This window comes from Marmota marmota, unplaced genomic scaffold, assembly GCF_001458135.2.
Source record: "Marmota marmota marmota unplaced genomic scaffold, marMar, whole genome shotgun sequence".
NCBI classification, from domain to species: Eukaryota; Metazoa; Chordata; class Mammalia; order Rodentia; family Sciuridae; genus Marmota; species Marmota marmota.
Window position 1 is genome coordinate 31,028,535 of NW_025999982.1, and position 27,439 is coordinate 31,055,973.

General features: G+C 33.1%; 1 protein-coding gene across 3 annotated transcripts in view; it reads left to right on the forward strand.

Moving 5' to 3' along the window:
* Positions 1-27,439, forward strand: part of Adgrb3 (adhesion G protein-coupled receptor B3) — a 673,514-nt gene that overhangs the window by 384,237 nt on the left and 261,838 nt on the right. For all 3 annotated transcript variants that reach the window (XM_015487894.2, XM_015487895.2, XM_048805610.1), the window contains 2 exons: positions 3,965-4,067; positions 15,475-15,518. In XM_015487894.2, the coding sequence (XP_015343380.1) occupies positions 3,965-4,067; positions 15,475-15,518 (147 nt within the window). The remainder of the gene's footprint in view (positions 1-3,964; positions 4,068-15,474; positions 15,519-27,439) is intronic.

A 27,439-nucleotide genomic window follows, 5' to 3' on the forward strand; every position in this document is an offset into this window, starting at 1 on the left:
TTGGCCTTTATCTTAGTACTGCTTTTGCTGCACCTCTTAAGCTTGGTATGTTGTAGTTTTACCTTCATTTGTAGCAAGGCATTTTTTGATATCTGTGATTTCTTTATCAACACATTACTTGTGTTAACTTTCATATATTTGCAAAATATCCTATTTTCTTTTTGCTGTTGATTTCTAGTGTTGTTCTACTGTATTTAGAAAATATACTTGTTATAATTTCAGTCATCTTCAGTTTAATAAGACTATTTTATGGGTGATATACTCTGGAGAATATTCAGTGTGTCCTTGAGAAGAAACTGTATTCTGCTGTCATTGTATGTAGGTATGTTAGGTCCTTCTACAGTGCTACTCATGGCCCATTTTCTTTTTTAAGCTTCTGTTTAATTGATCTATACTTTATTGAAAGAGTTGAAATCTAGGATTATTATTTATTTCTCACTTTGTTTTGTCAGTGTTTACTTCATATATTTGTGTGCTTATACATTTAGATTGGCACATCTTCCTGGCAAATTGATCATCTTATAACATTTTTTTTAATCTTTTGTGACAGTTTTTGACCTAAGTTCTATTATGACTAAGTATAGCCCAATCCTACTCTTTCAGTTACCATTTACATGAAATATTTTTTAAATCCTTCACTTTATGTATTTTGGCATAGTTAAAGTAAGTCTCTTATAGTCAGCTGCTTTGAAATTTTAATCATTTTTTAATTCTCTTTGATATATGGTTTGTGTGCCCTAAACATCTTAAGATTGCAAAGACTATGCAGAATCAGTTGAATCTCCTTTAAATGGATGCCTTTACACATTTTTAAATGTTTTAGATATCAAGTAGCACAAATCTCAAGGACAGGAAAGAATTTTATTACTTTATTCATGAAATCCATTTTGCTATAAGATCTGCTTTCCTAGCTATGAATATAAACGCATACGCAGCCAGGACGCATTAGTAGATCACAAAGCCTGACATGGCACATCAGAAGCCAGATATTCACTTATGCAAATTATAATAAATTGATGGAATAAATTGAAGAAATTTTGTACAGTATACACTTTTTTTAAAAAAGGGGAGCCACTGCATAATATAAATTCTTATTTTACTTGTATTAATTATTTGCATACCATGATATTGGCATTACATATTAAGCCAACATGGTATAAACTTCGATATTTTGTTCAGAATGTGTTTGTATTTAATAAAACATTCAAACATGTTTTGAGCACTAAAATATGCCCAGCATAAGGCAAATGTCTACATAAATGTAGACACCATTCTCACCATTCACAAGAGTTTACCCTTGTGGAAAGAGACATGTATAGAACCAATGGATGCTGTGATAGAATTTGGTATGAGTTACTGTGCTGTGGCAAAAGGTAAGGGGTACCCATGCAAATTAGATAAGTACGCCTGAATGCATAAATTGATTGTCATGTATACTTTCCCAATTAAATTCTAACTAATTACAACACACCTAGCAAAACCATGACATATACTAGGGACCTTCTCCAACAGGCCAGTTATTGAATAACTGATGAACCTGACCCCAAATAGTACTCTACATAGGGCTCCCCACTGCTCAGTACCAAAACTCCCCATATTCCCAGAACACACAAAGAAGTTCATAAGTATTTTAACATAATTGCAAATTCTTAAATAGAATACACGTGCTTACATTTTCCAGTAATTTATCCATTTATGTAACTTGAAAAATAATACAAATACCTTTTTACTATAAAATTACCTAACATTAATTAAAATTGGCAGTCACTGGGTTTCATTTATAGCAAAGGGAAAAAAAAGATTTTAAACAGAACCAGAGTAAGGGGGCAGATTGAATTTGAGTGGTGTGTCAATATTTTAGTTTTATATAACTGAACAAGAATTCAAACATATTCAGGCTAACCTGAATAAAGAATTAGCATCTGTGTGTTCAGTGCCCGATTTTTTTCTTTGGGAGAAACCTGCAAAATTTTTCTGGTGGTAACACAGACATTCCCAGAACTCTATGCTATAGACACCTTGTCATTCTCCAAGAGGCCTGTCAACTCTGCTAATACGATCAGTCACCCAGGATGGCCTTCCAGCTTTCTTAATTCCATTTATTTCCATCCGATTTCCTGATTAATTTTACTCACAGACAAGATAATTTGGCAAAAGTAACTTGATATTTAGAGCTTAGTGTTATATTTTTCTCAACATAGCTTAGTGTTATATTTTTCTCAACATAGCTTACCTGACTGATTTAACATTAAATGAAACAAAGGACAACTAACTGGCTTTCTGTTTGCAACCACTTGCATTCCAAGAAAAGCAAAATATATTCATGACTTATGGATTTTTCCCTATTTACTATTTGGTACATACCTTCTTGTGTATGAATTTGTTATTTGACTAAATATATGAGAAACTGAGTTAAAAATGTTGTTCCACTCCAAGTATGCTTCCAGTTCCTCTACTACTAAATACAGTAAATTCCAAATTGTGGAATAGTTCAGCATAATTTTCTAGAAAGTTATATCTTGTGTCAAATATGAGCCCATTAGAGGAAACATCATCATAATGAATGTGAGGTTCAAGATAACTCTACTCTACCACATTAAAACTACAGTACTTTGATAATATGACTGTTTTTAAAAAGTGGGTTTTGTAAGTTTAAACATACTTTTATCATAAGACCAAACAATTCCACTCCCAGAATTTACCCAAGACACATGAAAATAAATGTCCACACAGAGTTTGTATGGCAATTATTCATAATAGCCATACAGGTCTATTCATAAAAGTTAAAAACCAAAATAGCCCAAAGTTCACTTATTTAATTGATAAATATATAAATAAATGGTGGTACATCTATTCCACGGAATATTACTTAGCCATAAAAAAGAACCAAAAAGTATGAATCTCAAAAATATTATGCTGAGTTGAACTAAGTCAAAAACAGTGTAGTATATGATTCTATTGAAATGAAATGCTAGAAAGGGTCAATTCATAATGGCGTGTCCATGGTTTCTGGGATCATGGAGAGGAGGGGACCAAGTCAAAGGAGATCAAGGAAATTATTTAGTGCAAGGAATTGGTTATCTGTTTTGATTGTGGGGGTGTTTACATGCTACTAATCTCCCCAAATAGTATCTGTCCTTTGAAAGAGCAGATGATTATTTCACATCTTCAAAGAGGGATGAATATACTTAATTTTTTTGTGTGTGTGTATAAAAGTACAATCAAGTTTTTCAATCTTTAAATAATGGGTGATCTATAGCATTTTATAAATTTTAAATGAAAATTTTTAAGAACTAGGAAAATTTGGTTCAGTTATGTGATTCCATATAAAATCAATTTAATTTTTTTTGTGTGTGTGTGAATGAACTGCACTTGGTATGGTATTTCAAAAAAACATGTATGTTTCTTTGAGGACACTGAGATTAAGCAGCAGCCTGTAAATATTTGCTGAAATGAATGGGAGTGAGAATTTGCAACAACACTTATTTAAAGGCTGCTTGCTCTCACGTTGTTCCAAATTCCAAATTTTCATCTTAATGCATTTTGGGAGAATCCAAAAACTGCCAAGACGGCACTTTGAAAGAAGAGAATTTGGTCTCCTGAAGAATAAAACTGCTAGATCCTCCTTGAGATAATGAATTCTGTTCATTCAAAGATTGCCTGAAGGTGTGAGTTCACAGTCCATTGCTCTTCTGGGTGAATCAGGTTTAAGTAATTGGAAGCTTGTCAGTAGTGATGTTTTTTCATCTTTTCTGTATCTAAAATGATAAAATGGTTCTTTTTCCCCAAATTTTCTAGGTTCAGATAGAGTTCGTTTATAACAGTAAATTGACTGTCTTTCCATGAATAACCTCATATCTATGTTTCAACTTAGGATGTATTTAATGTCATCCCAACAGGTATTGAGCAGTATGAATTATAGTTTTCATCCTTTCTTCTTTTAATCATAATTATTCTGTTTCAGAAATTATACTGTTGTTAATTCCAAAATCATCGTGGTCACAATAAGGCCTGAACCCAAAACAACTGACTCGTTTCTGGAGATAGAGCTAGCTCATTTGGCTAATGTAAGTACTATCTACTTGGCATTCAGTTGCTTTCAGAATTACCCTTTAAAGAAGATCAACAATAATTCCTTGAACCAATAGTGTCAGAACACGTTTTTTAAGCTTTTATAGTTGGAAATGTATTCATTTGTTATGATCACATATAAACAGGACACTATATTGTTCTATGTTTTTGTTCCTGATAAAGCACTCTTCAATTTATCCAAGATAATAGTTAATAAATTAGTTTTCTGTGCATACATCTTTAGCGAACTCTATGCTAGACTTGGGGAATAAGATGTGAACAAAAGCTTAGTTCACTGTGTGATAGGAAACACTGGCACATAAATTCATGGATTTGAATTTCATGCAGCAACAGAACTTATAAAATTAGCACAAAGGAGATCAGTTGACTTGGGAATGTGGAGTGAGTCGGGCAGCAGGTTTCAACATTTAAGTCCAGCTTTGGGGAAGGGGCTTTATAACTTCCCGAGTGCTCCACTGGTCTGAATTTCAATCTTCCATCATCCCAGAATGACAAGCACCTTTCCTTAAGTCCATTCAACTGCAACTGAAATGCTTTAAATCGTGCTCAGTTCTATATTGAAATTAATTTTTTTTATCATTTATACATTCACTTTAAATACTTAAATGATTAATGGGTAAGGACAAGGAAGGTAATTCTTATCAAGAATTATCTCCTCATAATACTTTCATACTTCCTGTATTAAAGTTGTCCAATCTTATCTTGTATGCATGTATATTTTTATTATTTCTTGAAATGTTTTTATCAAGTTGACTTTAATATTTAAAAAAGAAGCAAAAAGTGATTAAGCCATTTCCCCAAGTTTATATAATTAGAGAATGACATAATAGAATTCATACTCACATCCTTTGGGCTACAAAACTTGTGTAATTTCTGCCATTGTATAATTTCTGATTTCCTCAAGAAATTAGCCTTAGTTTCATAGAAAATGATAATCATCTTCCCCATGAACTGCTTTTTGCTAAGCTGCCCCAGGCTTCCTAGACTGTTTAATGAAAACTGCAAATCTTTCCTCAATAACTTTCAAATATCACAATTAATATTTGAAAAATTAGGTCTTTTGCTACTTTTGCCAAAATGTGACCATACTGGTTGTTTCTAATCTCAAGAATGTTTTATTTCTTTAATATCTACTTCCTCATACCTTCCTATAGCTCTAATCTCATTACTGTCCTAAAAATTGGGAGATGCATTTGAACATTTGAACATGTGCTTTTGAATAAGGAGCTTATTTGTGTGTTCAAGATTGTCTATGAAAATGTCTATCACTTTGCCTGTTTTTATTGTCATGAAATGTCTCTACAGTTACAAGAATTGGTGCAAAATAGTAAGAGATATTTAGTTTCCTATGAAAATTATAGAATTACAAAATTAAAGTAATACAGTGTCAGAACATAGGCCTTGTTCTTTATGCAGAAAACATTTTTATAAATGAATATTTGTAGGACTTTCCTAAATAAAGATGAAAACATTATTTAAAATTTGAAACCATGTTAGAGGAAAATTGTTTGAATTTTATATAACTTGAAAAATAGTAACCTCAACAATAGTATTGATGCAATAGTTTCTACTTTAATTCAAGAAAACTATTTGTAAAGAATACTTTTAAACTTGGACTCAAACTTTTATCTTTTGGTAATATATTTTGACAGCCAATTTATAACAGAGGTAAACCATGTACTAAAAATTATTTTTCAAATATGGGAAACAAATGTACAATCAACAGATTTTATTAAGCACCAACTAGACACTGGAGTGGAATGAAAGTCAGCATATAAGAAAGAAGAGATAATGATCATAAGGCACTTCGGATGAATTCTGTCTTAATATTTTAAGTAAGTGAATTGATCAGCCACCTAAAAAATATTCTCTCCACTCTAAAAGACCCAGATTTTTAAAAAAATATATAGACAAATACCTTACAAAACAGAATGAGGAAACAAGAGGAAGAAAAAAAGTTTCTGCTGGAGAAAGTAAAAATGAAAGTGCTCTTACTTCAGTTCCCCCTCACCTGCAGTGCTGCTCCACACCTGTGCTCAGAGGCCACTGCAACTCCAGCCACACAAGGAGCTTTGCTGGGATCTCCTGGATTTTAAATGCACTGCACCACCTGTACAGCATAGACAGTTCTTTATGCTTTACCATTTTAATTTCTAATGATAATTTCATCTGCAATTATATTCTCAACCAAATTAGATTTTCAAAAACACTGTATTGTTCACTGAAGTAAGGGATATGGGACTGACTCTTTCAGACATCTTAATATTTATTACCAGTCTTAAAAAGATATTTTCTATATACTAATATTCGTTTGATTTCATTGAAGTGGTCACTAAAAAAGCCTACAATGAAAGATAACAATCTTAGCTAAAACATGAGGATTGAAATTGATGGAAACATGCTCAATTTTTATCCATATTCATTGCCTTTGTAATTGGATATGATGTGTCTCTAATAATAAATATGTCTACTTTCACTTATTTTCTTATAATACAATTATTTTCCATACTTTTCTGAGCTTAGGAAAAAATAACAGCTTGCAAACTACATCTGTTTCATAGGATTTTCTATGTGGAGAAAAGGAAAAGTGGGAATTAAAAGTTATAGTGAGTCTAGGGGAAAGCCTGTTAACATTTTCTAAATGAAATGTGTTTTTTTCTAAAAAGCTTTTTATCAAATAGATTTTATAGTATGTTAAATATAATAAGGCCCTTGGGAAATGGTAGGAATAAGAAATATATAGAACCCTGCATTTCCAAATTGCAGTTAGCAAAGCTAGTTGCAGTTTTTAACCTGGTTTTAAGTCATTAATGAGTAAGACACTCTTCTTAGATCAGGTTCTCAGTCTTATGTCTTCATTGTCATGACCATATAGTCTCTGAATTTCTGATACTTCATGCTTAGTCATAGCAATCGTTTGCTTTTAAGAAATATTAAATTTATTAAATATTAAATCTACAACACATATGGAAAGTTAATAATTTTTTGAACATAGTTATTGAGAACTAAGTATAATAGGAAAGCTCTGTATGTACACACACACACACACACACACACACACTCTGAGGATGCCCTGTGTCTGACAAGTCTGGACCTACTGTGTCTTTCCAGAATGGATAACATCCTCATATTTAAAGATGAGCTAAAATAATAGAAAATAAATAAATTTTAGTTATCTTCTGCTTTATCACCTTTGCAAGTCTGAAAATGCATTATTTTTTTCTAATAAATGTTCTTCTGCATAGTTCCATTTTGAGTGGAAAGACGGAGTAGACTATGCTGGCCTGTAGTCTAAACTTGCCCTTTTTAAAAAAAAATTCCCCTCTGTGAAGCAACTCTAATGGGCTAAGTAGGGTGTTACTCCTGTCTTTCAGGGTTGAGGAAAAACCCATAAGATTTATTTGTATTTCTCAAAATGATCATGTGCACAAAAAAAAAATCTCATGGGAATTTTGCACTTGTGAGTTTTGTTTTGTCTTATTTGCTTATATACTAACAGGATCAAACTAACCAATTAAGAAATTTGACTTATGTATGTGAACGAAAATTAATCATGATCCAAAGCCTGTGTAAATCATGGAGGAAAACAGAGTGGAGAGTGTATTTCTTGCTACTATTAGAGAAGCATGAGAAATGATATGAAGAAATCCAACCATTCATCAGGAAGTGTGTTTATGAACATCAAATTCTAAAAGCTTAAAGAATTAAAAATCACTTGGCAACTGGAAAGTATTTTGTCCTGAGTTTTATTAGTAGCACTTTAGAAACTTGATCACAAGTTTGTAAAGTGGTGATGGACTATTAGGGGAAATTGGAGAACATCATGCAATAGCATTGCCTAGGCAGCCAAAAGAAGGGCTGAGCAGAAGGAGGTGCTGGATGTCTTGCAGAACCCTGATATCTGCACATATGTTGTGCTCCTGAAAAAACTTAGTGAAACTTCTCTTCAGTCAGCATGTAGACATTAGGAGTGAAAATCACCCTTGCCTGCCTTAGTATCTGCTATAAACTCATATGATTATTATTAGGACACATTATTAAACTTGAACATAAAGGGAAAGACCTAACTGGTATGCTACGTGGAATCTAGGGATTTGGTGTTAATTAATTAAAGCTATGCACTACTTCAAATCATAGGAAATACTCAGTTTTTTAAAAAGGCGTTTTTTTTTTTTTTTTTTTTTGCTGAAAGATGCACTAGACCCTGTGTAACAATTGTAAGAAATGATGCAAGCATATAGGGATAACCCTTTCTAAGACATCAATGTTGAAGCAATGATTCTTTTTGAAGGATACACATTTTTAAAAGCTCCTTATTATGGTTATACATTTTACTGCTTCTAACATGACAAACAGTATTCATTAGGTAATAATGAACAATCAGGCTAATGACAGGTCTCAGAAATTAGAGAAGCAAGCTGTTACCACACCCATAAAAATGGTGTCATCTGGTTAATGTGGTCTACTGAGTAACTGGATAGTAGAAGCTGAATTAACTATATGCTCTCTCCTCATGGTCCCATTAAATAGCCACCATCTTCCTAAGAAGAGTATTGTGACATGGGTATGACTCCTCCAGATAAAACAATATTCTGCATTTCTCTTTTCAGTCGTTTTTAGATCATTGTCCTATAGCTAAATCAAGCTCTTTATTTTCCATAACCTTGGTTTAACTGGCTTGTAATGTGATGCTTCCTATAGAATCCTCACAAGTCCATTCAAATACTCTATGCTTCCAAACTCCTAATAAGTAAGAATACATTATTACATCATCAATGAGGCCCATTTGACTTCAGATACAAGACAACTACCACCCCCAAAATAAAAAAATAATAATAATATATAGAAAGAGTAAGACCTAGACTTAGCTCTTTTTAAGATTCATTGAAAATATTAAACCACCAACCTGGGAATGTGGCTCTGTGGTAGAATGCTAGCCTTCTAATTGGGTTGGATTCCTGGCACCACAAAACAAACAAACAAAAGCTATGCCAAGGACCACTATTTATCCTAACCTTGAGAATATGTTTGAAGAATATGCAACAATCACACTTTGAGCGACATCATCCCGTTGAGTGATGTATAATACTTTCAGGGACTTTGGGGCTATTTTTCTGTTAAAAGATATACTTCTGAAAGGGTTCCCTTTCTCTGATCAGCTTATAGTAGTAACATCTCATAGATTTGACTATAGAACAATTTACATTTACTAATGCCTTATTTGCCTAGCAGGAATTCCTGAGATTTTTTTAAAATATGTCCTTTTTCAACTAATATTAAAATTATAAACTGGATATGAATTCATCTTTTGTAGGTCTGGTTAATTTGTGCAACTGCATATAATACCAACAATTCAATTTTAGTGGGAATCAAAGTCAGAATAAGCTCAGCAAAATCTAGTTGGTTTGGGGGTTTTGTTTGTTAGGTTGGTTGTTTGGTTGGTTGGCTGGTTGGTTGGTTTTGATTTTGGTTTTAATGCTGGGAATTAAACTTAGGTTCTTGCACATGCTAAGCACATATTGTACTGGTCATTTCTTGTGTGTGTGATGCCTTGTTGTCTAAAACTTAGAAAATTAAGGAGAGATGGTATAGTGTCAGGTAAACAGTCCCTCTCTCATCCATGCTCAAGAAATCAATGTACAATTCATTGGATGACATGACAGAAAGAATCATCCTAGAACATCTGACTCAGAGCACTGGAAATGTTAAAATAGTTAAGATGAAATCATTGCCCTTCTTCGTGTCCTGAGCCATTTTATCTATTTGCTTACTTTGTCTCCACAGGCAAGAGATTATTTTTATTTCAAGAGGACAGAAAAAGTTACAAAAAAGTTATGAACTTTCCAGATTAGTAATTTATTACAGTATTTGAGTACTGATCAGTTTTAAAAGTTGAATAAAACAGAGTAAGCATGTTATTTCTTTTTTAATTTTACTTTTAATTGACAAACAAAAATTGTATTTATGGGGTACAAAGTGATGTATCGATATATGTTTATAATGTGCAATCATTAAATCAGGCTAATTAACACATCCATCACCTCACAAAGTATCATTAAGATAGGAGTGATAAGTTTTAATAATCTATTGCACAGAATGGTGACTAAAGTAAAATATTAAAGCATTGTATATTTTAAAATTGTTAGATGTATAGATTTTAAACGTCTCTGACATGTTATTTCTTTTTCTTTTTGCATCTTGAGCAATGATTCTCCTAACTTGATGTAGATAAAAAATTATTAAAAGGCACGTTTCTATTTTTAACACACATCTCAAAATTCCTAGAACCAAGGAATCTAAGTTAAGTCAGCACCCTAGATGATTCTAGAGTAGGTCTAGGGAAAATGATTTGAACATTATGAAGAGAGCAAGTGTATGATTAAGATTAAAATAGCATGTGAATTTGAATTTATCCATATTTAAAAACACTGGGGAAAAACTTGAAGACACTTGGACCTTATTTACTTTTATTGTAATTTATTTTTTTCTTTAGTATAAGCAACTTCACTCAGATCTCTGCTCAAATTATTAAGGCTTAATAGTGATTCTTTCCCAGTATGCATCTGCTTCCCTGGTCTTTGCTGCTGACTGTGGTTGACTTTTTGTTATAGCACCTATTACCATCTAGCAGATTACATATTTGTCTGTTGATGTTTTTGTCACTCTCCTGCCCCTTCACTGTAATGACATCTATGAGGCAGGAACTTGGTTTTCTTCCACCGTGTATGAAAGTACCTTGAATGATACCTGGAAGATACTAGGTATTAACTAAAAAATTTTTGCATGCATAAATAAATAAATGGATGACCTTGTTTAAATCATCTTGCTAACTTTCTTCTACATTCTGTACATTGTGAGAGGTTTTTTGTTTGTTTGTTTGTTTGTTTTACTATAGTGAGAATAAAGTATTCCATGGGGGGGCAGTTAGAAGAAAGTTTTGAAAGAATGAAAGAAATTTAATTATGAGTATCATAGTAGAACATTTGAGAACTAGAGCTAAAAAGAATGTCCAAATCCCTTATTTAATATTAAGATAAGAAAACAAAAAGGGAAAAGAATCACCCATAGAAAGTCATTGACCAAAGCTGGGGCTACATTCTACTATTTAATAAATACAGTCCTTGATGTTGAAACAGAGAAAGTAATAGAAAACAACAAAGATGCTTAAAAGTGGTGCATAGAACAACCTATGGTAATTGGGTATTGTCATGGTGCATTTTCAAAATGCTTATGAGGGTATGATTAAAATGTTTAACTCAAGTTAAACTGTACTATTTTGAGTAGAGCCAAGAGAGGTGGATTGTTTGATTTGCCAAAAAAATGTGTTTGTCAAGAAGAGTATATCTTTCCCAAAAGTTTTCAAATACATGCAGTTTTGATACTTTCAAGTGTCAATTATATTGACAGCTTGATGAATTAATCTTCATTAGCCCATCTGTCTCATTTACCTGACAACTTCTGTTTTCTTAGTTTGATGTATTTCTTAAGTCTGCTTGTAGAGGTGAAGTTCACAGGTTGCTGGATTTTCTCTAGCTCCCGCCAGTCCATTTTGTTACTGCTCTCCATGGGGCTCACCATTTCCTATTATTGATTTCCTGTAAATTCCTTATAACAGATATTGTAGAACAGTCCCTTTCAGAAAAGTATCTAAAATTTGTAACGTATTTTGCAAGTAGTTTCTTAGAAGAACCATTTAGCCAGTATATATGTATTTTCATAAGGTTAGAGTTCATTCATCATTGGTTTTTGCTTTATATTTTCCATTTCCAATTCTTATGAAGTAATTGGTCTTCCAGGAACTAAGATTTCTCTAATTTTTTGTCTTGCCTATTTGTCTAAACTTCAAATGTTTAACTTATAGACCTCATCTCATATCACAAGCCTGTGCATTGTGGTTATTCTAGGATAAATATCCACAGAGGAGTATCTGACTGTTTTGTGCATCCCAGTATGTATACCCCAAGATTGAATGGTGCATTTGGAATGCATACTAACTCTCAGGTGAATGGAGTTTGAATTTTCATAGGAACAGGAAGAGAGAGAAGCATGCAATGGGTCAAGAAGTAAGGGGTAAAAAAGATGAAGGATAAAACTGAATGTTGACCAAGGTGTGGAGTAAAAGAAACATTTCTCATCTTTATGTTTTAATTTGAAATTTTTTAGGGGAGTCAAAAGGAAAATATATCCAAATTTTTAGTTTATATTATATTTATTTTCTAATGTTACTAGATTTTTGTTGTAACATGTTATGAACAATACTTATAAAATAATAAGCATATAAGCAGTATCCAGAATTGTTTTATGTAGAGATTTAGCTTAATCTCACTCTTAGATTAGCAAAATCAATGAGTTAGATTCAGAGGTCTCTTATCTCAGGTTTCTCACCTACATTTGGTTTCTATAGCCATGAAATGTGCACACCCATACCCTTCATCGTGGTATTCCAATAATATTGCTCTGTACCCTGTTGAATAAAAAAGCCTTGATGGTTACAGCAAAACATTATGATACAGTATTTTAACTATGCTGAAAGTTTATCAAAAATTCACAAGCTATATAAAAAATCCAGTTTAATCTAGATAATATCTCACAAAGTGGAAGAAGATACTAGTTTGAAGAACCATTCTCTCCTTCATCCCATGAACACAGGATCTGTGCCTTCTGGAAGAGCTAGATAAGGACCCAAAGCATCCATGAAATACACTCAGACTAGCACAGACTCATTGTCTTTTATGCAAGAAACTATCACTACTGATGTTTCATTGTAACATAATCATTTCATGTGAGTTATCTACCTCTATAGGCCTGTGACTTTTTTCAGGGAAGGGAATTTTTTTTAATGTTCTAGGGGCATAGCATAGAAGTATGAGCATTTGATAGCCAAGAAATTTTGGATTCATGGTCTTTGAAGAACCTGGAGAGTGGTTGTGGTACTACAATGTTAGAGTTAGTCAAAGGCATCAATTAAAATAGATAATAAATGAGACTGAGATGTGTTTTATAAAACTTAGATTAATAAGCTTACTTTTATTTCTAACAAATTTTTAGAATGGACCTAGGCAATATCACTTAGAAACACACAGCAAAGATACCACCTAGATTTTTAGAGAGATTGCTTTTATCAGACACACTCCAGTAAGTATCTGTTTATATGCAAAGCTGAAACCTAAGGGTTGGATGGTAGCTTGATGGAACCAGTGGAGCAAGTCTACCTGTAGAAGGGAGCCAGTGACCTTTTTGGAAACTGTTATTTTTAAATCGTGCTGGCCTGTTCATTACTTTTATCAACAATTTGGTTGGATGAGGACACAGATAATCATGTTTGCTTTTAATCCTGTAATGTCATAAAGCTTGGAAGCAATTATGACTGTGTGGGATGCCAAAATCAGAATTTTAAAAGCTCCCAAAAGACTGCTATGTATGAGTAATGCCTGCTAAGCTCAGGAAGCAAATACCAAATATCTTATGTGATCTTAGTTTGCATTGTTGGGAATATGGCGTCTAAATTGGATAGGCAGTAGCACTGCTCTTCTCTGCATGGGTGGGCACAGAGGATGATTACCCTAAGTGAACTCTAAAAGTGTATGCTCCAGGAAATTAAGGGCATGGAAGATAAAAGAATTTGAACCAACAGAATATGTTTAATGGATAACAGAAGACTCTTCAGGGGTATGAAAGAATTTGTACAAATCTGAGATTTTGCTTAAAGAAAAAAATTAAGTTAGTTTCAAGGTGGGGAAAAATAAAGTCCAATCAATGTAAGCAAATAGAGAGGAAAAAACACTTTTCCAAAAATTAGTATTCATCAATACACAGCCCTAGACAAGTGTGGAAAACTCACTGTGTCATCCTGAAAGTGATGGTGGCTACTCAATATAAAATTATTCAACAGAATAAAAATCTAGCACTTTTTTTTCTTAAAAATTCATTAAACAGTATCGGATCCAAATATTATCCCTTAATTAAGAGGATACTGAATGTCAACCAACTCTCTGGAAATAGAAAATTAATGCAATAACCTCTTTCTTAGAAGAAGCAACTAGAGGCTGAAAGGGAGGTGATGCTGATGAGTGCACACAGGTATAGTACAGGATGCATTCTTTAGCCTTCAGGGAAATGCAAATCAAAAACACACTGGGGCAGGGGCAGTTGTGGCTCAGTGGCACAGCACTTGCCTAGCATGTGTGAGGCACTGGGTTCTATTCTCAGTGCCACATATAAATAAATAAATAAATAAATATCCACCAACATCTAAAAAAAATTAAGAAAACACACTGAGATTTCATCTTACTACAGTCAAAATTGGTATCATCAAGAATAGAAGCACAATAAATGCTAATGAGGATTCACGGATAAAGAAAGCTTATACAATATTGATGGGATTGTAAATTAGTGAAGCTGCTGTGGCCATCAGTATGGCAGTTCCTAAAAAACTTAAAAATATAACTAACATATGACCCAACTATACCACTCCTCAGTATAACCCTGAAGGAATTAAAGTCAGCATATCATAGAGATACCTGCATTCCCATGTTTATCATAGCACAACTCACAATAGCCAAGTTATAGAAGCAGCTCAGATGTCCACCAAAAGATAAATAGGTAAAGAAAATGTGGAATATAAACATGATGGAATATTATTCAGCTACAAAAAATGAACAAAATTATGTAATTTTCAGGAAAATGTATGGAACTAGAGATCATCATGTTAAGCAAAATAAGCCAGACTCAGAAATTCTGACAAATATCACACATTTTCTCTCATATGTGGAATATAGAAAATAAAAGATGATATGAAAGTAGAAAGGAAAGTATCATAGAAGAGAAAGGGAACAGGGGGAGGGGAAAAGTAGGGTAAAGAAAGGTAATATGGGGTGAATATAACCAAAAATGTTATGTACCTATATTAATATGTCACAATGAAACCATTATTCCAGATAATCAATATGCACTAATAAAAAATAAACTAAAAAAAAGGGGGATGTTTTCCTGTGATGTAAATATTATCAATACCTTGGTCTTCCTAAAGAAAATAACCCAGAAATTAATATTTTAGAGAAATAAATATGGAGTTGGAAGCATCAAAATATGGTAGCTTCATTTTCAATTTTTAACAGAACTGAATACAGGTTATATTTGAAACAAATGTGTTATTTTCTTAGAATTTCACAAAGTGAGTCACCAAATCTGTGAGAAAGGAAATGCAAATTTCTCATGAAAAAAAAAATTGATGTAGAATCTTCAAAGTATCTTACCACAAGATATGAAATCCACCATTCTATTTGATTTAAACTAATCATTTCAAATAATTATATCAAATAATACTTTAATTTTTCATGTGTATACTCACAATATATTTATTACTTCTCTGCTTATTTTTAGGGTACTTTGAATCCCTATTGTGTGTTATGGGATGACTCAAAAACGTAAGTGACAGATGTTTTCTTACATTATTTTGAACTAAATATTCAAAGCACATTAAATTATTTCAGCTGCCTGCTAGTTAACAGGAATATGATAAGTCAGTAGGATGTGAGTTATACACAGAAAGAAAACATTCTCCTCTTTGAATCTGTAAGACAGCGTGATGAATGTGTTTGTGTGTGATGATGCCATTGGGTTACTTCTTAAGAAAGGATTGCATTACCTAATGTGTAAAGCACATTGCAATGTAAATTCATTGAGGGCTTTTTTAAAAGCTCTGAGATTTTAGAATTATAGAAGCTCAAATACTATTTCAATATCTTGTCCTAGTAATTCAGCTTAGCATTGCAGAATAAAACAGCAATTTCTATGGTCATTTAGCTCAAACATTACTTGCATGACCTTGTGTCTATTATCAGAATAAAGCAATATTTATATGGTCCTTCCAAACTGCATTCTTATAAAAGCACTGAATGATATCATCTGATTTTTATTCATACGTTTTACAAATTCATGAAGACAAAAGAAAATAATTGTACTAAATAGAATGAGTACTTCTTTCATGATTTTTTAATTGTCAGTACAAGTAATTGCAATGAATCTGGTCAAACTCATATTTATCTCGTTGATAATTCTAAGAGATTTTAATGTCTCAAAAAGTAGGGGAAAAAAACCATAGTTAAGTCTAAGACTTCAATACCATATATATTTACTGTGGCTTCCAAATTCTTTTTGGCCTTTTTTGGGGGGAAGGTTTTGTTTATTTTGTTTTATTTTCTTTGCTTTTGCGTGAAGAGGAGACAAGTATGAATCAATCCCTAACGTAAACACTACCATGTGTTTTATGTCAGAGCACCATGTTGTTGAGCTCTGTGTTTTCTAAGAATTTTCTCTGGAGTTCTTCCCCTGAGATTTGTTCTACATCTGAGGTTTGATGAAGTCACTTCCTCTCCCAGAGTCTAGAAGAGGAACATGCTTAGAATTTCTAAGAAAAGGGCAAACCCCCTGATACTCTTCTCAGTCCTACCATACTGATATAATTTAAACTACAATTATCTTCATGGGAATGACAAATCAATAATGTTAAGCAATTTTTTACTATAGGTTCTGATGTCTTATGGATCCTCTTCTCCAGGAACCTAGTACCATAAAGAGATGCCCAACTTGCTCTGGTAGTAATACGAGCTGGTTGCCCTTACTGATGCCATGATTATCTTCTTTATGAAATCTCATAGAGAAATTTATGGTAGAAAAATGCTCCCAGGCTTTGCCATTTCTACCATTAGCTAGAGAAGACTGGTGGTATATTTTAAGATGCTGCTTGGTGTGTTGTATAGCTGAGGGAAAAGTGAAATGCTACAAAAATCTAATTGAATATTTTCTGCTCAAGGAAAAACTCCTCATTATAGCTATTTTAATATCCATGAATAATAACTAACTTTGACTTAGTTTTGTTATCTTTTAGTAGGAAGAATGTGATTGTATATTGATACAAACAGGGGAAAGTATTAATTATTCCCAAAGTCCTTTAGGACTGTTCAAATGACACTATAAGAAGACCCAGTTGCCTGCTTCACACCTTCTGTTAGTTTCCTTTCACAGACAGTGTAATGTGTTAAATTTAATTTAAAAACTATTGGTGTTTGAGGTCAGAGTTAATCTTCAGAATCAACCACACTCACTTCCCCTGACCATGGTCTTATCCCTCTCAAAGAACATGTGTAGTTTTAAAAAACTCAACTTTCCACTTGTCCTTGAAGAAAACTAACCTGGAAGAGGAGATGTATTTAGCTGTGTTTCAAAGCAGATAATTTCAAGAGATCAATGTAGTTCCTGTTTCCTTGAAGTATCTGAAAACGATCAAAAAGCTCTCCTTTGTGACAGAACTTCTGTCCCATCTTGCTTTTTATCAGATTGTCTCATCATTAAAATTATTTTTCTGGGTGAGTTTTTAAACAGTGAAGGTTAAGACAACTTTATTTCTTCTTTCACATCTGTTTTTCTGTTCCGATCATGTTTGGTATTAAACAGTATTGTAGATCCTTCAAATATAGTTAATAGCGGAGAGATAATACTACTTTTTGAAAAATACAGACAAGAGTTGACTTAAATGATATCTTAAAGATCTCAATAATAAAGTTGTGATTCGAAATTGTGCTTTGATTTTAGTTTATTAAGTTTTCATCCTGTTTCATTTTTAAAATTAATTTTTAATAACAAAAGCAATTCATTCAAATATTTTACTTATAAAAGTTGAAAACCCACTGTTAAGGTAAAAAGATTCATTAATCATCACCACCTTGGATCTCTACACCCACCCATATCCCCAAAGTCAATCTTTGTTACATTTTATCATGAATAATTTCTGACATACATTAACACACTGAAATATATATATGTAGTTATAGATATCAACCAAATTTTTACATACATGTTATGTTACTTATAATATGCCTCAATTTTAAATTCAATATATGTTTTGGAAATTTTTATATTATATTATATATATGCCTTTCCTTGTTCCTGCTTCATCATATAGACATATCATAATCGATCTAGTATTCCCTAAACTGAGAGCTATTGAAGTGGTTTCTAATTAATTTTCTTCTGTAAACTGTGTTTCTGTGTTTCTCCTTGTACATTTCTCCTTAAGGATGTCTCTGGCCACTTAATCCATAGTTTTACTCTCTTGTTCTCTTCATATCACCCTGTTTTATTTTTCTTACAGCAAGTCTTCCTACTTTCTTATTTGTTTAGTTTCTGACTGTTTCTGCCACTAGAAAATAAGCACCATAAGAAATATGCTTTAAGCTGGGAGTAGTGGCACACACCTGTAATCTTAGTGAATTCAGAGGCTGAAGCAGAGGATCATGAGTTCAAAGCCAGCCTCAGCAGCTTAGAAAGGCCATAAGCAACTTAGCAAGACTTCATCTCAAAATAAAATATAAAAACAGGGCTGGGGATGTGGCTCAGTGGTTAAGCACCCCTGGGTTCAATCCCTGGTACAAAAAAAAAAAAAAAGAAGAAGAAGAAGAAGAAGAAGAAGAGAAGAAGAAGAAGAAACAGAAATGCTTTATGTTTCTTGTCCACCATTGCACTTTTAATGCCTTTTAGAGTAGGATATTTTACACATCACATCTAACAAATACTTGTTAGCTAATTTTATGTACAAATGAAGGTTTACCAATTTCTCAAGTATTTGTCTTATTGAAGAATTACTACTCCCATTTCTGTTTTATTTTATCAGTTGATAAATATTTCTAGCAATTATTACCCTAATATTTGAAGGGAGGATGCTACAACTTGTTACAATACTGTTCCATTGCAAACAAATAATTTTATTTCTAACTGTAATCTTTTGCCACAATAATATCAAACAAAGCCATTTTATTTGAGTATCATAAAGCACAAGAATTTTAGACAATTTAAAAACATATTTTGATTTGCTTTGGCTCACTAATTAACAGAACAACAAAAATACTTCATCACATGTGACCCATGAAACAAGTTGATAATAATTTCTTGTTTCAAAAATAGTCTTATTTTAGTAGGAGGAATATTTCTGTTTTAAATTTATTTTTTATTCTGATTTGTTATATATGACAGAAGAATGCACTATAATTCATAATACACATATACAGCACAATTTTTCAGCTCTCTGGTTGTGTATGAAGTAGAGTCACACCATTCATATCTTCATACATATACTTAGGATAATGATGTGCATCTCATTCCACCATCTTTCCTACCCCGCTGCCCTCTCCCTTCTTCTCTGCTCTTTGCCCTATCTAAAGTCCCTCCATTCCTCCCATGCTCCCCCGCCCCATCCTCATTATGGATCAGCATCCTCATATCAGAGAAAACATTTGGCATTTGTTTTGCAGGGATTGGCTTACTTCACTTAGCATTATATTTTTCAACTCCATCCATTTACCTGCAAATGCCATAATTGTATTCTCTTTTAAAGTTGAGTAATAGTCCGTTGTGTATATATAATCACAGTTTCTTTATCCATTCATCTACTGAAGGGCATCTGGGTTGGTTCCACAAGTTAGCTACTGTGAATCATGCTGCTATGTGAATCACATTGATGTGGCTGCGTCACTGTACTATGCTGTTTTTAAGTCCTTTGGCTATAAACTGAGGAGTGGGATAGCTGGGTCAAATGGTGGTTCCATTCCAAGTTTTCCAAGCCTTTTAATTTTTTTTTTCTAAAATGGGTTACAGAGTTATTGCTTGACTGATTTATAATCTGCATGTTTTTTGAGTTGATCTGAATTTGGATTTAGAGTATTGGATTATATGTCATGATTGCATTCCATGAAAAACCTATAGTCCTTTCTTTAAATTATCCTGTAGTTTTTCTCTATGGAACCTCAATGTCATATATTTGATACTCTCAGGTCTGTGAAGGATCACATTTTTTTTTCAAAAAATATTTTAGAGTTTTAATTGCTGGTATTTTCATTGTGGTCATTGCTTAACTATTACAGTTTTATCAATCTATTTGTTATTTGTCTACCAGAAGCTTTTAGGAACTGAACTTTCCCATTTTTCTACATTTCAAATTGATTTATTGCTGTTAAGAGTAATGATATTCATATCTCGACCAAAGCTAACATTGGCTTATTTTATCTCAAAAGTTTAATTACTAGATTGAAGTGATACCTCTCCTTTCCTTCTGTTATCCTGATTTCTCCATACCCAGAACATCTTCCTCTTCTTTTATCATTCACATTGGAAGACTGTATTTCATTTACCTCAAAATATAATACCTGGTAAATATAAAGCTAACACCCCACCCTCATCCCAACATCCTAGGAATATTGCTGTTTTCTTTGCTTTCTGGCTGATTGACATGCCTATGCATTAGATACACACACACACACACACACACACACACACATACACACACACGGAGAGATCTATTACCTCTTAGAAATTCTAAGCCATTATACCCAACTTCTCTATTAGATAGCCAACCTCTATCCTACAGGGAATAACCAAGTAAAGCATTTCTTTCATAAGACTGTTTAAACTAGGGGAAAGCAAATATGGATGGAAAGTAAAAAGCATAAGAAAGTGGTTTTGTTGGACAAATTATACAATAGTTAATAAAGAAAATAGACTTATAACAACCAACCACCTAAAACAATAATGTAATGGTCTTATTGATTGAGAGGGTGGGTATGAAAGACTCTATAGAGTTGCAGTTACCTATGGAGCCATTTTTGGTTTTTGTTTTGCATGGGTTTTTTTTTTTTTTTTTTTGGCGGGGGAGATGGGAGGATGAAGAAAGTCTATAGTCAAAATATTCAGCATATTTATATCATTATTCCATTAAGTCACTATTTCTAGAATTTCCTGGTGATTCAATTACCCAAAGACAGAATTTTAAAGCTATTTAACTTCAAGGAGTTTTATTATTTTTCCTGCACATATTGGTCTGCTAAAATATGAAAAAGTATAACTTAGGACATCATGATAGTTCACACTTTGGAAGTAAATCATATTTAAGGTATTCAGTTTCCAAATGAACTCATTGTGTAATTTCATCCAATATATGCCCTAGGTATCAACATGTTCAAATTTACTGGACAGTTCTTAAGACCATGTTGGCTTCTCTGTAGTTGGAATAGTAAGAAAAATACTATTTTGGCTAGGCATGGTGGTACCTGCCAGTAATCCCAGCTGCTCTGCAGGCTGAGACAGGAGGATAGTGAGTTCAAAGCCAACCTCAGCAAAAGCAAGGCATTAAGCAACTTAGTGAGACCCTATATCTAAATAAAATTCAAAATAGGACTGGGGATGTGGCTCTGTGGTTGAGTGCCTCTAAATTTAATCCCTAATATTCCCCCAAAATAATAACAATGCCCAATATTAGAAGATTTATTGGTTACTATTGATGTTTGCTATTGATAACACTTTTGTTTTTGCAAAACAACCATGCTTTTTTTCAGAAAATGCTGTAAAAAACAAAAATCTTAATTTTCCTTAAATATAACAGTAAAATGAAAGATTCCTTGGTAGAAAACTGAATAAAGTTTTATTTACTTTTTCCTTTTCTGCCATAGTATACTATGCCTTAGTTTTTGAAGTTTCATGATATTCATTATTGCATGTTTTCTCATGAAGACATTATAATCCAAAATGACCTTTTTTTCTTTTTATCCTTTAAAATATTTCATAAAATTTTAAAATGTTTTATGTCACATTGCAAATTTTGTGACATTGAATGTTAAGTGCCCAGTCTCCTAAAGGAGCATTTCTAAATTTGCTAGTGTACAAATAACCACTTTTAAATTATAAAGTTTATCTAAGTGCTTGTAATATTATTTACAACCCATTATGTCCATTAGGGCAAGCTATAAAATTTAAGAAACACTGCATAATTTCGTCAACATGAATATGGAGGGCAAACATTGGGAGTAAAATGGTGACATGTGCTCTTTATTGTAACCCTTGCCTCAACCCCCTAATGTAGGGATTGGCAAGCTATAGCCTGTGGCACAAGTTCAGACTACTGGCTGTTTTGTAAATAAAGTTCTAACAGACATAGTCATGCCTGGTTATGTGTTGTCTGTGTCTACTTTTGTGCAAGAACTGCAGAAGTGACTCACAACAGAAATGACAATACTCACAAATCCTAAAATATTTACTATCAAGTCTTTTATAGAAAAAATAATTGTCAACCCCTGCCCAACAGTGCTTTCCAGCAGTTTTCCAGTCTTGGCACAAAGAAAATATTGATTAGCTATCACATTGGAGTAAATGAAGGAAGATGTTTGCAAGCAGAGTCAGGATAGGGTGGAGAAAATTGATCCATTCGTTCTGAAAAAAATCTCAATCACCATTTTTTTTCCCAAATATAGCTATAATAATCTGTCTCCTCTTCATCTGGAGCTCTGACAAAGAACTTTTTCCTGTATTCCTTCATCTCATAAACTCTCTTCCATATTTTTTCTTTTGCTGCTATGGTTTGGAAATGGTTTGAGTATGTCCTGCAAAGATTCATGTGTTGAAATTTAATCCCTGTTGTAAAGTGTTAAGAGGGTAGAAGCCAATCTGACTATGGTGATTAAAATTAGAAACTTTGGGATGTATTTAGGATTAAATAAGGTCATCAGGGTTGAGCCCCCATGATTGAATGCTCTTAGCTTGGTAAGAAGAAAGCAGCCAATCAGAGGACAGAAAAACAAACACACACTTACATTGTCTCTTGTCTTATGATGCCCTGTGCCACCTTATGAACTCTGTTAGCAATAAGACCATTACCAGATTCAGTTCCTTAACACTGTACCTCCATAACTGTGAGCCACAATAAATTTAATTTATTTATAAAGTAATCCAGGCTCAGATGCTTTGTTATAGTAATGCATAAGGGACTAATAGACCCCCTCAAATAGGCATTTCAGTGTATCATCCAGTTCACTAATTCTCTCATCAGTGTTGTCTAACCTGTTATTCAATTATGCACAGTTTTAAATTTGTAGCTGTCAATTTTTTCATTTGTAAAATTTGCATTTGATATAATTTTATCAAAGTGTTCAGAGTGTTCTGGTCCATGAAGGTATTTTAAATTTTTGTTTTATTTCTTCTATCTAGTAAACACAACTGTTTTATAATCCGTGACTGATAATTCTTACAGTTGAACTATACATGGGTTCATCTCTACTCTCTTGTTTCCTCTAATTCTTACTCAGATTACTTTATTTCCTAGTGTGCTAGGTTATGCCATGTTAAACACCCCTAAAAATTATTGGAAAGACTATTTTGAAGAAATAAGAATAAAAGTACATTTATCCGAAGATAATTTGCATTTTTCTCTACTTAATGCTTGGTAATATTTTTGTAACTGAGGATCACTTAAATTGAATTGAGTCCAGAGGCTCCTTGGACCACTTGGGTGTTTTGAACACAGACTGCAAATTCACATGAGGGATGGATAATTTTAATTTTTTCCCCAAATATATTTCAAAATTTCTAACAGTATTTAAATGAGAAGATTAATATAAAAATATCTTATTGCTGGAAATAGGAAATCTAAATCAGTATCTCCTCTCACATATAATTCTTAAAGGATAGACGAATGTCCCACAGCATGCATATAAGGAAATGCAACCCTAAAGTGCTCTAAGTGTACACCTTCCACAAAACATATCTTCTTCCTTATGGTACAATTTTATATTTTCCTCTAAACTTCAGTATTTGAAGAGTGTAAGTATGTCACATTCATGTTTGTAAATTCTACTGAAGAATTCAAAATACTATTCTATAGATTCATTAATTAATCTTACAAGTGTTTCTTGAAAATTTATGATTTGTTTTGCTGTTCAAGGTCTTGACATATGCATCAGAGAACAGATAAAAAAAACACCTGCCTTATTAGTTTTATATGGGGGAAGGGTTTTGGGAAGCAACAAGAACATAAGATATATGAATACCTAGTGTATTAAAAGATAAAATTTTTATGAGTGGATGAATCAAGATAAGAAGAATAAGGGATGCCACTTATATCAATTGATTTGTTTACATTCCTTAGACTGACTTATTCCAAGATGCCATCATTCATTTATAAAATTAATGTTCATCTAGCAGTTCTGCAAATGGGCAGGGTATCACTTCAGGAACCCATCTGGCTTTCATGAGTCCACTGAGAGCTACATTTTATTTTAGAGTTCTCTTGTGTTCCATTACCTTCCCTCAAGTGGCCTTCTGTCTTCTGTCTGCAGTCTGAATGTCTTTACCCCAACCCTACAGTGGTCATTATCCCAACTGTTTAGTTACATTATATAATGCCTGAGAGGTGTAGACATAAATTATGAAATGGAAAGTACATATTTTATAAAATCAAAACAGTCAAGAATTCTGGTCAATATACTTATTTGTATGAAAGGATTTTTTAAAATCAGGAATCCATGTGTGTTAGTTAAAACTAAACAAAATAGTAAAGGAGATGTGTCTACTCTTTAATATCAGTTTTCAAGCAGGTTATTAAAATCCATGAACAAAAACTCTTTGCCTTATTCATAGTTATTTCTAAATTCAAAAATATAACCAATGACATCTAGATAATATTTTTCTATAGTCAATTATTTACCATATGAATAGTGATCTGGAAAAGCCACAGTATTTTAAATGAATAATATTGTTCAATATTCCTTTCTATTGTTTAGTGAAAATTGTATAGGAAATCGGGGTTCCCAATTTGCCAGTTAAGTTTGTCTATGTATTTGAGGTTATGCAACTGAAAATTAGTTAAATTTTTGAATCAATATTATGCAAAACTATAACTAAAATAGCTAGAATACGTCTAATTCCATTAAGTTCTATATTACTTTAAAAAAATCAAAGAGATCATAACATTGCCTATTGCATAGGTGGCTGTGAGGATCACCTGAAAAAAACTCTTCTAACAACATTGGCGCACTAACTAAGATATGTCAGGTGCTCAATAAAGGTCTAGGGTATGCTCAAGTTGTCTGGTTCATTGGCTGGTTAGTGGGATGATCTAATAAAGAGAATAGCTGTTCATATTATTTGAACAATGGGTTTCATGTTTCTGAAAAAGTTATTTTTTAAAGGTAACATATATTTTTGGAAGAATTTCAAGAATAGGAAGGGGAAAACCATAACCTAGGGAACGTAAAGATAAGAAATGCAGCCAGGTGCCACAAAACTCTCATCAGAGCCTGTACTGTGTGAAACAGATTTTGTGCATATCGCCCCAAATATCTGCTTACTTCCTCTTATCCTCAGAAAGTCACTGAGGTCAGTTCCAAAGTATTTACTTAAACAAAATGTTTTAGAAATCAATAATAGCAAAACTGGGAACTCCTCCAATATTTGTCACCAATTTATACTGCTCTTAGGGTCCCTGGGATGATTCCAAGAGGCTCTTTTGACAAGATTTTTTAAATCACGTTGTTAAAAATTAATGGAGGTAGTATTAATAGGAGTAACCTAGAGATGACTAGTAAAGGATAGGCCCCTGGTGAACCTTTCTTAATTTACTAATGTCTGTGGTTCTATTTCAAAAAGACACAGGATGTGCTGATAATTCATGTTAGATAATTTTAGAACTGTATATTTTTAATCTTTGAATGACTCAAGCTAAAATTTCCCCTACTTATATATTTTATAAACAACAGACTGGACATTTTCCTTAATATTTAATTTGCTATTTTCCTTTCTTAATTTAAGCCTCAGAATTGCCTACCTGTACTATAGTTAATAACTATTTTACAAGTTTCATATAACAAAAACATTCAGTAATTAATACTACCTAATATTTCTCCTTAGACATTCTCAACCAACTGTGGTTCATTTTCTGTTACTATAATGAAAGACTTGAGTCTAGGAACTTATAAAGAAAGGAGGTTTATTTAGCTCAAAGTTTTGGTGTCTGAACATCTAAATAACATAGAGTTGATGATACCGCCAGTTAATGAGTTCTGCTTCCTGGCATGTTGAAGTTTGAACATTAGAGAAGCACACCCAGGCAAGCATTATTAAAGCAGGGTTTATTTAAAAGGGGGTAACATAGACTTCTCCCAGGAGGGAGAAGGGGGCCATAGCTGGTATCCTGTATACCCAGAAGTGAGGTATTCTGCCCTTTTTATATGTCCTAGGCTTCCTTTGCTCTCCTGCCTCTTTCCCTTATCTTTCTCCTTCCTCCTTACATGACTAGTCCCAGGAATGTGGGATGGCCAAAAGGTAGGAAACTGGTGGGCTGAAGGGGAAAGGGCAGGATGGAGCAGCCCTGGACACATTAATTAACAACTTTATAGCTCCCTGTAGGGAGGGGCAATTCCTGGGACAGGTTACTTTAGCAACAGGTTGGAGCAGGGGTGGGTTCTTGATAAGGGTAGAGGAAGGGCTCTGAAGGAATCAACATTTCAGTCCCTCAGGGGACAGTCTCCAACTTCCCTGGATTCACTCAAAACTGGCCTGACTCAATCTGACCTGACTGGATTTACCTATCTATACTGACTGCCTGTCTAATTCCGGTTTCATTGGTTCTGACAAGTGCTTCATAGCAAATGGCCTTACATGTAATGTAGGGGAAAAGAAGAAACCATATGGTAAGAGACAAAGCCAAAGGAAACTGAGGTCCCATAAGGAAATCTACATTAGTCCCTTCCATGGACAGACTTCCAATGACCTAATGACCTTCCACTAGGCCACACTTTTTAAAGATCTAACACATGTTAACATCACCACACTGGAGAGAAAGCTTCCCACACATGAACCTTGGAGAAAACATTAAAATCATATCCACAACATAGCACTACTTAATCCATTATATATTTGTAAATAGGTCCTAAAATCACTACTAAAATTCTTCTCTAAATTGTTCAAAATATAGAGTTGAACGAACATTAGTAAATATGAGGTCAACACAAAGAAAATTATTTTAGTGTTTGGTTAAAAAATACATAGGTTCTAGGTTCAACTTTGGAGGCCATTGAGGAGAAGCAATATGATAAGAATGCACATACTGATAATGATTTTGGTTGAAAATTAAAGTCTTCTGTTTAATCATTTTCATTTGTTTGAAAAAACAGACATAAGTAATTATGCCTGATGGTTATAAATCAGTAATAATATTTTGCAGATTATATTTGAAATCAAACTGACTTCTTATTGCAAATGACATTTTGCAAAATTTGAAAATAAAAGAAGGCATTAAAATATATGCAGTCATGGTCTAAATAGGAAGGTAATTTGGAAATCTACACTTAAAAATATATTAATATCCCAATATAATAGTGAAAAACTATATTGCCAATGCACAACATATAAAAGTCTGTGCATCCACTGCTTTTTACAAACAGCTGGTGGTGTTGTGAGACTGCTTTTGGATGCAATTAGTAGAATTATATTTTTGACAAGAACTGGGCAAATTCCTTTTCTCTGAATT